The following is a 17078-nucleotide window of genomic DNA, read 5'->3' as shown; positions in this document are numbered from 1 at the left end:
AAAGGGCGATTCACATTTTTCTGGCATCGTTGGTTCAAATAAAAGCCCCATTGAAACAAGAACTCAGTAAGAAAACCAAAAGCCACATGCAGTAACGTTGCAAAGATGACCAGCCTTCAGCAGACAAACAGGCGACAAACGGCAGCACCAACCGCATCAAAAAAACCACTCAAACCATCAGGATAAAGCCCCAAGGAGACTCTAAGCAATTAGATGGATTGATTAGGCATCTTTAAGCCAATTATGCCATTTTTAACTACTTTGAATTATTCAATGGACCAATTTGCAGCACTCAATTGCTCTTTATTGCCATTTACTACCACCAGAAGCAACATATTCTGAAAGACAATAAACACTCACTGTCGAGAAATGTCACATTCTACTATTTTTCAGCTCATTTGATATTTTCTTCCCCTCTCTTTCACCAGATATCCATGCTCCACACTTAAAGGAATCGCTCTCAACACATCTTTCCTTCTGACTCCTACTGCAGTTAATGCAGTAACATGGTTAGAGTCACAAAATCAATATCTATATAGCATCTGTCTCAGTCAGATATACTGCGTATTAGGAAAACTATTTTGAACACACATTTGCACTTAGCTCTTGGGCTTGACAAGATCAAACTAAAAGATGATCCAGGCCTTTTGTATTTATTCAGTATAAATAATTAATATATTTACACTGAAGACAAAATAACTGGAAGAAAAACTAAGCTAGAAAAAGTAACACAGGCTTTTTCTTTCAGAAGAGCGCTCCCCGCAAGGGCTAAATGAATGAAGTGCATAGGAAAAGAATAGTGATAAATACTCCTTAACCATTTTATTCTAACAGGGGAGAAACCAGATACGAGCAGAGAGCGGGGCCACAGTCAAACTTTTTGAAGCGGTGGGTACACCTGCGCAAATTCATCTCAATGCTTTCCCGCAGACACAAAACCGGGGAGCGCTATTACGGACTGCACATCATCAGCCCAGCTGGGACAGTAATTTAAGCACAAGGCAGCTCAAGAGTTCAAGATCCATCTTGCAGTCTAATAACTCCACCAGCAACTCAAGTGTGGGCAGGGGAGGAAGGATCAAGATTTCAGCTGGGGAGTTACTGCGAGAAAAATAAGTCATTAGGAGTTAAACACCTAATGATTGCTTCTTCTCCACCTATCCTGAAGAAGATACATGTACAAAGGCCACAGGAGCCTAGAAAAAACATATCTTTATTTGGCACTTCACAATCATAATTGAATATAATCCAAATATATTATATTATATATATCAATATTATATTCAATATTATATATATATATATATATCAATACTATAATCAATCTAAAAGTAACACAGCTAAAGTAGAGAGAAAACCTCATCCAGAGAGAGCTAGGGAGATGGCTGTTCAAGCCATGTAGCTGGAACATTTTTCCTTTTCCTTTTTTCACCCACACCATTAAAGAAAGCTTACCTTTTTCCCTCCAGACAAAGATAAATACAATTTTCCCCCCCTTAAATCACATGAATCAGCATGGTGATTATCTCCCTGACTCAGCACAGTGGTATCTTGGCCAAGACGTCTTTATTCTGGACAAGTCTGAATCAGAACAGCTTTGGCTGCAGGAAAGCAGCAGGGTCATAGAAAAGCTCCCCCTTACAAGACCGCAGCTGGGAGCCAACGACGGTATCTAGTTCATTATAAATGATTGCACTGATAACGGGGAAAAAACAGATCATGCAGTTGCACATAAGGGATCTCCAGAAGATGTAACATTTTTTGAGAATGAAGTAACAACCTCCTAGGGAAGCAACTATCCACAGCATCTAGATGCATCTGAGCCCCAGCTCCAATAAATATGGGAAAAAGTTAAGCTTCCTAATATTCCAGCTGTTTTCCTTGTGAATTATTCCACTATTTCACAAAAGGAATCCAAGCCTTAACTACTCAACTATTTTTTTTTTTTAAATAAACGTTAATCAACTCAGAAAAGCAAAATAACTTGCAACTAAAATAATTGTCTGCAGCGTGGATATTGAGCCACAATAACGATCCTGCACGTAAGTTATCTTTAAATTGCTAAGGGGTCATTTCTTATCACAAGGAAGAATCATAATTACCTCTAACTGAAATAATAAAAATCCATCTTGTCTACAAACCCTATACTATACTATAGTACAAGTGCTATAAATCTAAGCTTTAAAATCCAGAGAAATCAAGCATTTTATTTGATTTTTTTTTAATTTTCAAATTCTAGTTAAAAACTAGAATATAACACTGGCTTTTACTGAGTGGAAAGCAGGTATTTCATATGTGCTGGAAGTATAACCCATTTAACTAGCATATGTTTGGGATAGGAAGCAGCAGCCAAGCAGATGAGCTTCTTCCAAGAGCGCTGTTAGCTAAGCCACGCAAGCAGCTCGACTGCAACGCGCTTCACATCGTGCAATATTCTTCTCTCACATTCAAAGCAAAGAAACACCTCATTACAATTAAAAAACATTCCTTTCCCCGTGCTTATCTGGACACGCTTGCCCTCTGTACAAAATTAAAGGGCAAAGGATAGCAGCTAATCATATGATCTAACTGAGAGACATTCCCAGAGCATTTCATCGCTATCAATTTGTCATTACAACAGCTGCTCGGGGAACCAGGTAATAATACTTATAATAAACCCACAGGATGCCAAAAATGTTATTTCCCAACAGCAAGAGGTGCTTTGCATTAGCTAAATCATCATGCCTGGCTCACTCGCACACCTCTGCACGCACAGGCAGGTGGAGGAAACAGTTGATAAAGAACCTGCCATAATGCAAAGGAAAAATAATAATAATAGAAATCCTAAAGCACCTAGACAACAGCGAAGTTAGTTAGCTCATCACTCTGAATCCGTGCTGGTGGTTCCCGCGTCTGAATGCGGCACCCATCAATGTGCCCAGGGGACCTGGGCGCCTCCCACACTCAACTTATACGTTCCCAACTTTTTAAAAACACAATAAAATGGGAAAGGACAGCAAATGGCTTGTGCAGAAGGAAAAGTGTGTCTGAGGAAAAACAAGCTGTCTTCACTCAAAACACGTTTGCAAACCAGCAAAAATCAATCTGCACCCTGCCCCTCCACCAAAAGGCATCCTCACAAGCTGACATGCTACTTCCCCACCAAGTTGATTTAGGAGAAAAAACTCCCTGGCAGAAGATCCTAAAATGGAAGCCAAACATGCCTACACTGCTCTCCATCTCCCGCAAACCCCTGTCCTTAACTGCCTCTCTTATGTTTTTGCTGTATATGAATTAACGTCATCACAGTCCTCAGCCCTGTACAAATCTTCTTGGAAGGGCCCATTAAAGCTATTAGGTATCCCACACGTTCTCGTGAAGCTTATCCCAAATGACCTTCGGAGAGAAATGGGCAGGCAACACCACTGCAATCCCTGCCTAGAAATAAATTACCCAGAGCGCAAAGTGAAGTACCTCCTCAAATGGATCTTTCAAGAAAAAGAAAAGAAAGAGTGATATCAACATCCTTGGCCTAATGCCATCCTAATCACGTCAGCAGAACGGAGAAAGGATTCATCATCTATAACTGTCCTGGCGGATGTACCGAAAGCAAGCCACACAAGAAAAGACACGCTGACCACAGGCAAAAAAATCAAAACCGGGTTATCCTGCACCTGCTGTGAACCAAAGGGTCCTAAGCCACCACCTGCTGCACCAGGCACTTGCACCATGAACATTGCACGCACCGGGGGCTCACAGAGTCTCTAGATGAGCAAAATAACTGAGCAGTCAAGGAATAGATGGGCAGAGTCATCATCTGCCAACTCATCGCAGGGTAAACACTACCAAACACTACCATGTAAGAAGAGCAGCATTCACGGGCGAATGCTGCTCACGGGGAGTTGGGAACCTCATGGTCTGGACAGACATCATTCCTTGTGAAGAGTGCTAGTAACACTGATATGAAATAACAAACCAGAATTAGTTGTGCTGGTCTGACATTACTGAGAACCCAAGCTTCAACACCAAGCTTCAACGCTACATAGCTGTGTACCTTCCCACCTTTCTTGTATTGGCACTAATAGACACTAAAGCTTCTTAAACACAAGGTTGAATAGACTGTGGGAGGTGCCCAACAAAAAGCATGGAAGGAGTTAACTAGTATAGTTGGCAGATAGGTAAAATCCTAAATATACTGTCTTACTGTGCAAAAATGCATAGATCAGATACATTTGTAAGAAATGGCTGAAGGTTCTGGAGCAGGGAATACACACCATGATCCATCCTTCAAAGAGTTGCACCATGAGAACGCGCTACCTCCACATAAACTCACTAGAAGCATGTGGGGTGCTCTTCCTGACAGCGATGTCCCAGATAACCCCACTTTTAATGTTCCTTAACTTAAAAAAAAAAATTTGCATTAAAGAAGGAAAAAAAAAGTCTTTATCGCTGCTTCACTTTTCTGTTTTGCTTGTTAGCTTGTGAACCAAAGAGTGTATAATTCTGATTTAAAAAAATGCATTTTGGTTGTAATGTCAATGACACGTGTGTCTCAGTTTCTGAAATTTGAGAGGATCTGACAGCACTTAGTAGAGGACTTATCTTTCAACAACTTTCATCAGTTACTACATGACCTGCAGATGACAAAGACTCCCTCTTTAAATGCTTCTCCAAAATGAGAACCAGCCAAGTTCCTCCATCCTCACGAACAACCTCCTAAAGACACTGTGTATAACCCTGTCCCATGCTAAAGACCAAGTTTACTAGAACATATGCAGAGGTGATGTGCGGTAACTGTTTAGTAGGTATTATAACACTGAGATGTTATCCTTCAGTCAAACTGCAAAATCAGGAAGGCTAATGAATGACGGCTAAACACCTTTAGGCTGGGGAGAAAGAGCCCACCAAATAGCAGCTGAAGGTATAATATTAAAGACAGGTAGCCCTTCCCAGGCCCCAAACTGCCAGTTGGCAGAAATCTGTCCTCTTTTCTGCACTTGTGTCCTTCAGCATCACTACCAGCCCGTGACAGAACTGGGATGCTCAGCTAGAGCCCTTTGGTCCAACTGAAGCAGCCAGGCTCACGGTCAGTAGCTAGGACAACCCTCGGAAGAGGACCCCTGCAATGTTGGATACAACTTGGGAATCCCACATAGCAGCAGCTAGGCTGATAGAAAGGTACCCAGGTGCAAAATTTGGGCCAGGATTGTTTGTTATATTGGTTTCATGTTTAACTTTTTGCACTGGAACACACTCCTAACCATAAAGGCTGGCAAAATAAGCATCCGTAGGCACGGGGAGGCAAGAAGAATTGGAGTGAAGCTGACAAATCTAAGGGATCCTATCCCCATTGCAGCAGCAAGCCGAGGGGAATGGGGAGAGCAGACTCTGTCCAGGGACCTGCACCACCGAAGGCGTATTTGGGAAAGCTTCTGGCCGACAGCACCGGAGAAGGAATCCCCCGAAGAGAGGGGGAATTCGCCCCAGCAGGACACATGCAGCCCCAGCAGCACCGCATTTTGGTGAACAGCAATAACAGCTCCCTCTCAAGATGAGCAGATAGGTGGTGGCGATTGCTCAGGCTGCAAATCTGAGTGCTATTTCAATGAGACATTCAGACCAGCCAGCTTCATGTAAGCCACTATTCAAGTGCCAAAACTGGAGCAGCCTGAGGCTGCTGTACTTAAGACATCCTTGCACCATACGGCGTGGATGAATGGGACCTGCGTATAGGCATATAGCTAAAGTGAGGGTCTTGAAACCTCAGAATAACGGTAAAATTGAAACAATAAATATTGCACATAACTATAACAGGACCATAAACGAAAGTATTCCTAGAAATTTGAGACAGCCTTATTTCTTTTTCTTACAGAAATGAGCTGTATGGCATTTAGTGTCACTTTGCAGGTTTAAAACAGTGGTAGAATAATACATCTCACTTATAGCAGGGTAGGAGGTTGTAGTGTCAGCGAGCAATATGTATTCAGAACTACTGCAAAACACACAGACCACAGAGATAACACTGTCTACTGGTCCTTCTTAGCAGCGCGGAAGAAAACAGAACTTCCACTGCAGATACCTGCACAGTGCTGAAGATCCCATCAGAAAATCATTTCCAGGGCTAGATGGTTTGTGATTTATTTTCTAAACAGGGGAAGGGGGAAAAAAGGCCAAAAAAAAAAAAAAAAAGCAGATCTGTTCGAGGTGAGAGGGCTCTTGGGGGGGGGGGGGGGGATTACCCGCAGTGGCACCAGGAATTCAGGTGCCAGCCAGGGACACCAACCCAGGCAACAAAAAAAATATACGGATGCCTGGCGTACCCGCTCTACACGGCTGCCGGGAATAGAAGAAGGAGCTGCAGGAGCCCTGGCAAGGCTAGCAGGAGAATAATTCCTTTGGCCAGAGCCAGTGCTATTTAACCCTCCTTCCAGGAGGAGTAAATTCAGGCACAGTGACAGTCCAATTATGAGAACAACACTGATTTAGTCTTTTAATGCCCTCTTTCAGTACCTGTTAATCAAGTAGGCATTAGCATGTCTGGAAAACAGACGTTTGCTCTGAAATTGCAGTTGCTGATGATTGAAAAGCTCTTTCTGCCCTTCCTCCAACTGCGCGACAACATCTGCGTGTGCAAAAGCAACAGCCTCCGCACTTAGGGAAGTGATGTCTTCACTCTCCAATTGCTTTCCTATGACGTTTTAAGGATCTAGCTGAAATCCCACCTACGTTTTGCTTACCCAATGTTTTGCTCATCTTTCTACTTTTGCCCCAAAATTTCAGCTTTGCTGGTAGGATTCAAATATCTCCACTCCGGCAAGCAGCTGAAGCAACACACACAGTGCAGCATCCTCAAGGCCGTTCAGCTGTAATTGCCTTACTAGAAGGCTGACTTTCTGAAGCGGTTAAAAGCTATTTTATTAGCTTTTCTTTAAAAATACATTTTCACAGAAACACAGCAAACTGCAGGAACAGACAGTGCTGGAGCGAGAAATTACTTGTAAATAAAAGATGGTGACAGACTTCATTTTCTGCGTGATATGCAAACGGCGCTCTGCCAGTAACACGCAGACGAGTTGTACCTCAACCCTCTCTCCTTCCACCTCCCCGACAGCTGCCACGCACTGCGCACTTCAGACATGATAGCCAAAACGAGCTTCAGCTGAAGCGAGAGAGAAGCTAAATGCAATGCAGCAGGAAAGCTCCCCAAACCCCAGCCCCACGGCACTTTTGGTAGGGCCAAGGAGATGCCAAAGGCGGCTCAGGATGGGGCACCAGCCAGCTCAGCACACTTGCTGGGCATAACCTTCCTGAGGACCACAATAATACGAAGCTCCACGCGCATTTGATTAGCGCTTTGATTTCTCCTCATTTTCAGAGGTTATCGCCCTTAATCAGTTTTGAGCTCAATAAACCAGATGAGAACATGACTGGTCTCGACCTGCCCACGCAGAGCGCCGCAGGAGTAGCCTCTTCTGCTCCCCTCCCACTATATAGACTGGACTTCTCACTCCCATTCTCATTATTGTGCTTTATTGCTCCATATGTGACCTTCCTTTTTTTTTTTTTTTTTTTAGTATTTAGTGTTTTTCAACTCTTGATGTAATCTACAGTTCTCTCTTGCGTGGACACACTCTTAACGGCTGGGTTATCTGAAAAGTACCACGAGAAAGAGGATATTGAACTGTCAGGTTTTTAAGATGTACTTTCTTCATTCTACTTTATTTATTTCCTGGAGAAGAAGCAAGTACTACTGGACTCCTGCAAGGCAGCGTACACTAGCAAGGAGAGTAAGACAGAGTGTGGCATGACAGTGAATTTCCTACCGTGCCACAGGGCAAGATTTGTTTGAAAGTTTCATTAAAAGAAGGCCAATGCTTTAAAAATAAAAACAAAACTCTTCCTCTGAGGAACTGCTGTTTGACAGTAGCTCTAGAGACATTCCTCTACCTTCTTTAAGCATTTAGAAAAGGAAAAAACTCCAAAAACATACCTAAAAGTCAGCCTAAAAAAACTGAAACACTTTTTTTTTTTTTTTTTTTTTACTTTTTGGAAAGGTTTTACCTTGCCTGCCCTTCACACCATTCCTCAAAACACAAACTACTCGTTCTGTCTCCTCTCGCTAGTTTGAATCCCCAGAAATTGTAAACATGTTTAAAAGCCTGAGAATAAAGGAGGAAAACCCTTCACTCCCGCTGAACACTCAAAATAAGATTTGCTGCTACTATATGACAAGGCAGTCGGGCTTGTATTATTCTTAAACCAAAGAAATTAAACCAAAATGAGAAGAATTTGTCTTGCTGCCAATTATTTCCGCTCTCTGCGAAAGCCCATGAAATTCATTTTGCTTCTTCCCTCGTACTCGATTAGCAGGTTGTTCAAGAACAGCGTAGCCATAACGCCAAGGATGCAACCACACGCTAAACCACACTCAGTACCGCAATCCAATAGGTTTGCGAGCTTGCCATCTGCAAGAGACTCAAATTAAAAGTCCTTGCTATAGAAGTGGAAATATCTTAGATGTATTAGTCTAGGACTGCGCTGAAATTAAGACAAGAATGGCAAAAAAAGTCTGTTCTGAGACTGTAAAGAAAACAGCAGATTAAAATCATAAAACAAAGTCCTTGGCTCAAATGAGTGTTTGTTAGCAGTGGTATTTTCCATGACATTGAGGTCATACACAGCTCTCTTTCCCCCATGTCGGTTTGACCACAAGCAAGACCTTGAAGGTTGCTTCTCTCGTGTAACAGATACTTCAAAAATACAATGTTTGATAAATGAAGAGCTGTCATTTTCGGTTGTTTCCATTCCAGAAGGTAACATGGGGAAAAAAACAAAACATCTGTTGCTGTTTCAAAAGATCAATGAATTACCCAACTGACTCACTGAACAGAACAAGACAGATGCTAACGTCTAGTTAGTTAACTGTGAAGTAACCAGCCTTTTTTTCTTAAATCAGTTCATCACGTAACAGACACGCACAAGATTAGAGCGCCAAGCTTTTCTTTATGCTTCCCTCTTTTGAAAGTCCAAAAATAAGTTGTCTCAGTTCATTTCAAAAGCGGCGTGTTCCTTTCATCCCACGCTTCCCAGCGGGGCTGGCAAATAACTGGAATTTCTGTTGACTTTCCTATTTGCGATCTGGCGCCTTCCCAGCGGCCGTAGAAGCCCTGCCTACAAAGCTATCACTTTGCACACCCCGGGAAGAAAGGCTAGAAGTGTCATTTGACGTTACCACGGGCTTCAGTTTCACCGTTTCTTGCCAACGAAACAAACTTTCAAGTCCCAGCATTTCAAGAGCAGAAGACTTTGCCGGGACAGATTAGCAGCTCACATAAATGTCACAAGTGCAGCAGGGTGAAAAGACAGAAGGTATCTAATGATACTTGTGGAAACAAACTACTCATCTTTGCTCCTTGTAGGATGACATCATTCACAAGCCTGAGTTATCCGGGTAAAAATACAGCTGGAGAACTGAGTTTGTACAGTCTCACACCTGGTGAGGAGCTGGAGAGCAATATTCCCCAAAGCACAAGAACGCTGTATAATTAACAGGACCAGACATACCCAAAGTTTTGAACAGCAGGTCAAATGACTCGTTCATAAACAATCTTGCCACAGTTTAAAATAAGAAGTAACTCTTCAGAAGTCAACCTGCTTATCTTTCTAAACAATTTGGAGCTAAGACTGAAATAGATGAAGTAACAGCAATTATTTATTCAGCTCAAGTTTCAAGCAATCAACAATCCCTTTTAGGGAAATGTATGCAGAATACAATAGAAAGACTCATTGCTGGTAAGCCTTCAAAAATTTTTTAAAAAGCAGTAATTGAGGAGAAAAAGCTATACTTACTGGAAAGGACCGTAGTAAGGAAAATGTAGTCAGAAAAAGAAATGAGTCCACATTCTCCAAGTGCGTAAAATATGCTGTCTTCGTCAGCAAACTTCTCTCGCTCCTGGGATAATTTCTATTTATGCATCCGACCCACACCCCAAAAAGAGAGAACAAAGCAATCGATTAAACATGGAAATAGAGCGCTTTATTTCTATCCTTACCACCAGCAAGCCATTGCACATACACACACCCCTACTATCACCATTCATATTCAGTGGACCTTTTCCAGCCTTCAAATCTCTCAGAAACAGTCTGCAAAGCTCAGCATATTCCTACCTCAATCAGGCAGAAGGCTAATCACACTAATCATTAGCTGTTTTAGTCTTGCTGAAATACAGATAAATAAACTACATGTCCATCGTGTTTAATATTGGTTGGATCTTTGAGAGAGTATAGTGCTATGAAAAGCGGAGCTTTTTAATACAGAATTCAAAAAGGAAATTATTTGGTTTCACTAATGGCGTTTTAGCTCTAGTTATACTCTGCTGTAGTAGCAGCCAAGAAATAACAATTCCATGTGAATATAAAGGATGACCAAAGTTACCAGAAATACGTAGTTATCAGAAACGTACAATTCAGGAGTGTGTTTAGCAGAGTCCACTGGGAGAACCAGGACCGATACCATTCTTATCTTTCTTTCTTGCCCCATTCTTTAATACCTTTAAGTTCTAATAGAAAATACCGTATGTATTTTAGCATCTAATCTCCCCTCCTAAGCTAAAAAAAACTACAGTCGCTTTGATCCACTGAAGCTTCAAAGACTGAAAAGGATCCATAAAACTGTTAGAAGCTGCATACCAAATTCCACACTGGTGACCCATGTTAAGAATATTGCAAGAGGAGGCACGCACACACACACACACACACACACAGAGAAGAAAATTAATATAGAAAGAGTAGGTGTGGATGAGGTTATTTCATAAAAACCAGATCATGCAAGCACGGAAGCATGGTCAAAGCAGGCTGAGTTTAGGAACGGTTTTAGGAAAAAAACCAACAACACACACCACCACACGGGGGTCCAGCTACACAACTGTCCCCCACCGTTACCTCTGTCTAGCGGAGGTCCCATCATATACAAGATAAAGGAAAGAAAACTGGTTAACCAACAATAAAAAAAAAAGCAGGCAAAACATAACATCAAGTTGAACAGTTAGGCTTGCAAAAGCAAGAAAAGCCTGAAGCAACCAGGTGGTTGCTTTGACTGAACACCGCTAAGAAGGCTAAGTACATATATCCCAGCAAGAGTTAGCATTTAGCCTGCGAGGCCGAGACCCCTCTCGGCAGCTGACGTCTCTCATCAGGCTGCTATTTGAGAGAACTCACCATTCTATGTGACTGCATATTGGGGATGAGCTCAGCTAATAATTTAGATGAAAATTTTACCCGTATCTGGCTTGGAAACCACACACAAAAAAAGAAAAGAAAGACAAAAATCATATTGATCACCAAAAATACAGTTTTCAGGAAAAAGTTCAGCTCTGTTGATCAAATAAAACTCTTTATAGTAGCTCTTCCTTTACTGTCCAGAGACCGTTGAGAATTTAGTAAAAGGCAGCAGACGTGCTAAGGGTATTCAGTTCATGCAAAGCAACTATTTGTGCTTACTGCATACGGGGTTGAAGTTTGAAAAGGTTGAAGAAAAAAAAATTTTACCTCCCTTCACCATCAAACTGGATCCCAAGCAAAGCTGGTTTCACTCAAGAACAGTTATTTATGTTTAAGACAAACAAACAATAGCCAGCTTTCCATAAAGCCAAAGGCAAATTCTGCTGAGAAAGCACTGTTTCCGCAATTGCTCCCTGATGGTGTTGTCAGCAGCGTCTCTCACCCGCCTGTGTTATTTATCGGCTCTTTCGCTCACCGTTTGTCTTTAGCAGAGTTCATCATAAACTAGCTATTAGCATCCACCTACTTCATTTGCTCCAAGTACTTCATGATAAAGTCCCAGAGGCTGGTTTATTAATTTTTGTGGGTTTCTTTCCTGCACTGAAAATTCATATTCAGCACCAAATAGCTCAACATAATCCTCACAAGCTTAAAATTATGTCCACGGACTAACAATAAGATATTAAGTTAGATGCTTTCCAAAATGCAAAGGTTTAGACAGAAGGGAGAGGGGAGCATCTACTCCTTTGCATCTTTCTTTGGGCAAAGAGAGTAAATGTTTTTACAAGCACCTATTCTGCTTGCCAGAAGCCAGGCAGAGACGTGGGGAAGGGGACCGCAGACCATCACTACTGTGCCCAGTTCTCCGCAGCTAATGGAAACGGCAATTTCTCCCACTGATCTTAATAGGGGAAAAATGTGTAGCCAAGTTGCTACAATAGCTCATTTTATGTAATAAGGTTTTCAGGCTCTCAGCACTGGGAGGACAGACATTTAAAAACCTCACGATGCTCCAATTTGGATTTTTTTCTGGCTTCCTGAGACGCTGGGTCTTTTAACGCTTTCCACAAAGTACGTGGGAAGCTTTCTCCACAACTGGAGAGGCCGAAAGCTTCCTCCGCAGTTTTTTTTTTTTTTCCCTTCTTCCTCCTCCCTAAAGTACTCGCCAAAGCAGAGCAAACCCCAGGACGAGAACAAGGGTTTGCATGCCTCCGGCCCCACTGAACGCAGTTTAATGCTACTTGGGGACAGAAGAGGATCCACCATGGGTATTTCGTGAAGTTTCTGGGGAAGATGCACACTAGCAGAAGTGTCCTGGCTGCAAATCTCTAGCACGTAGCTTGCACAGTTAGCTGGACCCAAAGGAATAAAGCTCTTGCAGACAAATGTCAGTTAATTAATGCTAACCTCTAATAATAGCATCTATCAACCTCAAGTTTCTTTTCTGAATTCTACTTTCATTTCAGGGTGCTATACCAGCTGTTCCAGCCAAAAAGGCTACACATGGGATTAGAAAACATAGGAAAAAAAAAAGAAAAACCCCAAACTTTCCAAGCCTCCATTCTATTTGAGAGATGAATCATCTTTACAAATTACACGATTAGTTATCCATACAATATCAGGACAGCTTTCACATTTCATGCCCTTTCATAGCAGAACACAAGCTAATTCTCAGCAATGTGCTGAGTTAAAATGATCGGTCAAATCTCTTCAATCAAATTAAGATTTTTTTCCATGTTAAATCCATCCCCGAAAAGACAGGAATCAGGATCTTTCAGCACTGCCCAAAGAACATTCAAAATTGAGCATTCACAAGTGAGCAAGCCACTGGAAGAGGTTTACAATTATGATGTGTTTTTAATCAAGCATTAAATTCATAATAAACAAGCATACAAACAAGCAAACATTCAAAGTTAAATGTAAAAAGAAAAGAAAAGAAAACCAAATATACTATTTATTTCAACACAAGCATGGCTGTGTAAATTCAGGGAAAAGCTGCCAGTCTCAGTGGAATAACTTTTTTACACAAATTCAGACAAATAACTATACAAGATGGACAAACACCAACAACCGGTAAAATATTTAAATGCATTTCAAAATACAAAGCTTGGTTCGTCCTTGGCAATCGAGGCTCCAGTCAGCCCGGCAAACAGCTCCAAGAAGAACAATCTCACTTCTAACAAAATAACACTGTTGTCTGCTTAAGGCAGCCATTCATTTGGATGCAAGAACCGGTTTTCCATCATGTTATGGTGCTTATTTACACTTTACTACAGCATCGCAGAAAAGCACTGCTGCAGTTAGCAGGGGCATTACAGGGCTTTCCGAGAAGGCTCCCTTCCTGTAAAACAAACCTCCCAGGATAGCGGGGGACAGAGGAGGGATTTGTTCTCCTATCAGGAGACGAGCAAAGGCAGGCCAGGATTTTTTTTTTTTTTCCCCTCCTGCTTATTCTAGAAGCATGACCTGCTTCGAGTTAAAAGATTGTGATTTTTCCCATTTAAGTCAGGGCTTAGAAATACTTTTTCTTGCTGAAGGCCAGGCAGGTGTTTCACACCCCTTCACCAGAACACAGTTGAACATAATTTCAGGTTATCCGACAACAACCACCCACCTCCCCAAATCTGGGCGCTACAGAAAGTGAAGTTGCAGGCCGTATCCAGACAACAGACTCCTCATACTTGTGTTATGGGCAGAGATTCCCAACCAAGCAAAACATCCAAGGATAACACGCACTTCTTTGCATATTCTGCCAGCACAACCCTGAGCACTGAGCCCTCCCCGAGCCAGATACATGGTCCAGCTCTTTGGGATGGGCAAATGCACCCGAGCTGAACCAAAGCTTCCAGGCACAAAGGATTTTATGGAAAAGCCACTGTGGTTCCTTCCTCCCCAGGCCCAAAATAAGCTTTACTTTGGGTAAAAAGAAACGGGAGCAGAGAGTTAGAGCAGCTGGGCATCCTCTGCTCAGTCCTGCCAGGCTCTGCTCTCCTTCGCCACACTGGGAGGATGCCGGCGGAGGTGCAGGCGGAGCTCAGGGCCCCGGCTATTGCTAGGATTAATTCATAGTTAACAGATCAAAGCACATGCTCAATCTGTTTAATACTTAATTAAGCAAATCTGGAAAAAAAGATATGGTTTTGCCAATTAACATATGCCTTCTCCGCAAAGTCAGAGATGGACGCAAGCTGCAGTGTTGATGTTTGCTCTATGTTACTAACATGCATTTAGAAAAGCCTTATCAGCTAAATCCTGGCAGTACCGTTTCATTTTGCATTTCAAAAATTACTTAATGAGCAGCATTTAATTTGCCACATCGAGAAGAACATATTCTCGGGACGTCATTTAAAATTGGCAGTTAGTATTTCAATCCGGGGGAAGAGAACATATATTCAGCACATTTATTCATATAACTATTGTTTATGTTTCAATACCACCTTTGTACTTATATGCACCAAAGCTTCAGCAATTTATCAACCTTGTGTTCACTTGACAGTGACTTACCCCTTCCAAAACAGCAAGAAATTAAACTGCATGCAAGATAATGAGCAACTTTTCAAGAACCGGAAAGTAATTTTGAAAATTAGTAAGGAACTTCAGATGAACCATCACCATTCTTTATTGACAAATGTCATACCGAGTTTGTTCCTTTTCAAAAAGATTCTTTAAGGTTACCAATATTATGTAAGCAAATACAAAAACATGAGTGTTTAAAATACAGCGAAGTCACCTTGCTGCAAAGCAATTCTCTTTCAGTCACAACTGACCACCTTCAATTATGCAAAACATTTAAAAGACAGCTACTAAAATATTCCTTTTATAGTTAGCTATAGACACAGAGGAAAAGAAGTTAAAAAAAGCAGTATGTTCAGTGTTGAAACAGAAATATTCTCTTTTGTCTTACACCATAAGGGTTCCCAAAAATCTGTTTTATAAGCTTGCCCAATGGAGACGGTTGACATTTCTTTGCCTTGTTCGGAGCTTTCTGACTTTAAGGTGAAGATGCCCTTCCATATTACCGCAGTTTTGGGATGTGTGTCTTTAAAAAGAGATAGGGGGTGAGGGGAGCAAGTTGAAAGAATATTTGTTCCAGACGTATTTCTAAGGAAGCAAACCCTTACCTGAAATCTCACATGGATCTCTTCTACTTTATTCCCCTTGTAAACAAGGGCTACATTTTAAAGCTGCTGTTTAAATCCTCAAGATGAACATGGTCAATACTGAAAAGCTATGGAATTTTGGGGAGGAAAAGGCCCTAATTAGTACTTGCACGCGTAACGTTAAGCGGTACGCATCAATGCTGCGCGCTGCTGGCATGCTGCTTCGTACTGCAGGCTTAAATCAGCAGACGGCATCCCCACAAACAAAAGGTTACGGGGAATCCTTCGAAGGGTGCGTTGGCATTTGACAAAAACAGATCTTTCTGCAAAACTCACTGGATGATACACTTAATGAATGCTTTTTAAAGTCTGTTTAGCACCTACCCTGGGCATCATTTGACATCTTTAAAACCCTCAGGCTGCCTTGGCCATCTCATTAATGCTATGCAACGTGGACAGAGGTAGGGACAGGGCTCCTCTTGGTGCAGCCTAGCTGAGCCTGCCCAGTGGCACCGGCGGGCAGGGGCCAGCAGAGCTCCCTACATCTGTGCTAATCTACACGGAGACGCTCTGTATTAGCACATCGTGCAGAAAAATAAGGGAAAACCCTTAAGAAATGCCAATGAAAACTCTGGGCAATGCATCCTGCCACAGCAACTAAAAATATTAATGCTTCAAACTTGGTCTGTATCAAAATGCCAAGCTAGAGGCTATAAAATGAAGGGTTTTTTGTTTTAGTTCATTTTTTAAGATATGAACTTTAAAGAACCACAGCCATTTAGAGATTTTTATGATAAAATTCATGTTGGCACCTCACTACCTACACATTAAGAAAATTCAAAGAGATCAAATAAAAATGCTTTCAGAACCACATAAAAAATATGGAACATCTCAGCCCTCACGTTCAGAAGCTCTATAGGGGGGAAAAAGGCAGGTAGGTCCTCCGAGTGCTACAAAACGGGGACAAAAAAGACTTTTAGGGAGGGGAATGGAGGGTAGGGTTTTCTTTTTTTAAACTGGCTTTATAATGTGGATGTGATATAAATTATTTTAGACACATAGCCTGGAATTTTTATGTTGCTAAATAAGAAAAAATTGATCTACAGTTTGTGATGGATTATTTTATGGCATAAGGAATTCCTGATAATAACTCATAAGCCTCTTGTTGCAGTGGAAAAGCTTACAATACCATTACTAATGGCTCTAGATAATTTATTTTGAGGTCTACATGTCAACACAAGCAAATGCAAACAGGTTCTGAATATGAAATTAAGAAGTGGCCAAGTGGCAGAACACAGGAAGATATTTATCCTTTATAGATAAATACTGCAGCTTATGAACTTTCAAGAGTGCATTTTAGTAAAGAGCTTAAAAAAGACCCTTTTACTTTAGGATTATTTATTTATAAGGGGGTACAAATATATAGTTAGATGTTCTGCACACTCTTTCCCCTCAAATTGGAATTTGGCCACGTACAGAGACTCGAGAGTTAGGCAGCAAGTATTATTACCGGTGGTCTCCTGAGACTGGAAAGAGAAATTTGCATTCACCCCTTTCAGCAAGGCTGCAAATATTCATCACCTTTAAAACAAACGGCACCTGAAACGCAAGGCCAGCATTCTGTACCACCAAGAGAAATGACACAGGCTTTCCAGACCCTTCGCAGGCAGCAAAACCCAGTCATGCAAGGGAGAAACCCCTGCTGGAAAAGCAAAAGAG

The 17078-nt window shown here is 41.7% G+C and overlaps 1 protein-coding gene across 3 annotated transcripts in view; it reads right to left on the bottom strand.

The window, feature by feature from the left end:
• The window catches only part of MICU1 (mitochondrial calcium uptake 1), a 133022-nt gene that overhangs the window by 50535 nt on the left and 65409 nt on the right, over positions 1-17078 (bottom strand). For all 3 annotated transcript variants that reach the window (XM_067299696.1, XM_067299697.1, XM_067299698.1), the window contains exon 6: positions 9829-9943. In XM_067299696.1, the coding sequence (XP_067155797.1) occupies positions 9829-9943 (115 nt within the window). The remainder of the gene's footprint in view (positions 1-9828; positions 9944-17078) is intronic.

This window comes from Apteryx mantelli, chromosome 7, assembly GCF_036417845.1.
Source record: "Apteryx mantelli isolate bAptMan1 chromosome 7, bAptMan1.hap1, whole genome shotgun sequence".
NCBI lineage: Eukaryota > Metazoa > Chordata > Aves > Apterygiformes > Apterygidae > Apteryx > Apteryx mantelli.
Note: the sequence above shows the minus strand (reverse complement) of the source record. Positions and strands in the feature narration are given on the sequence as shown.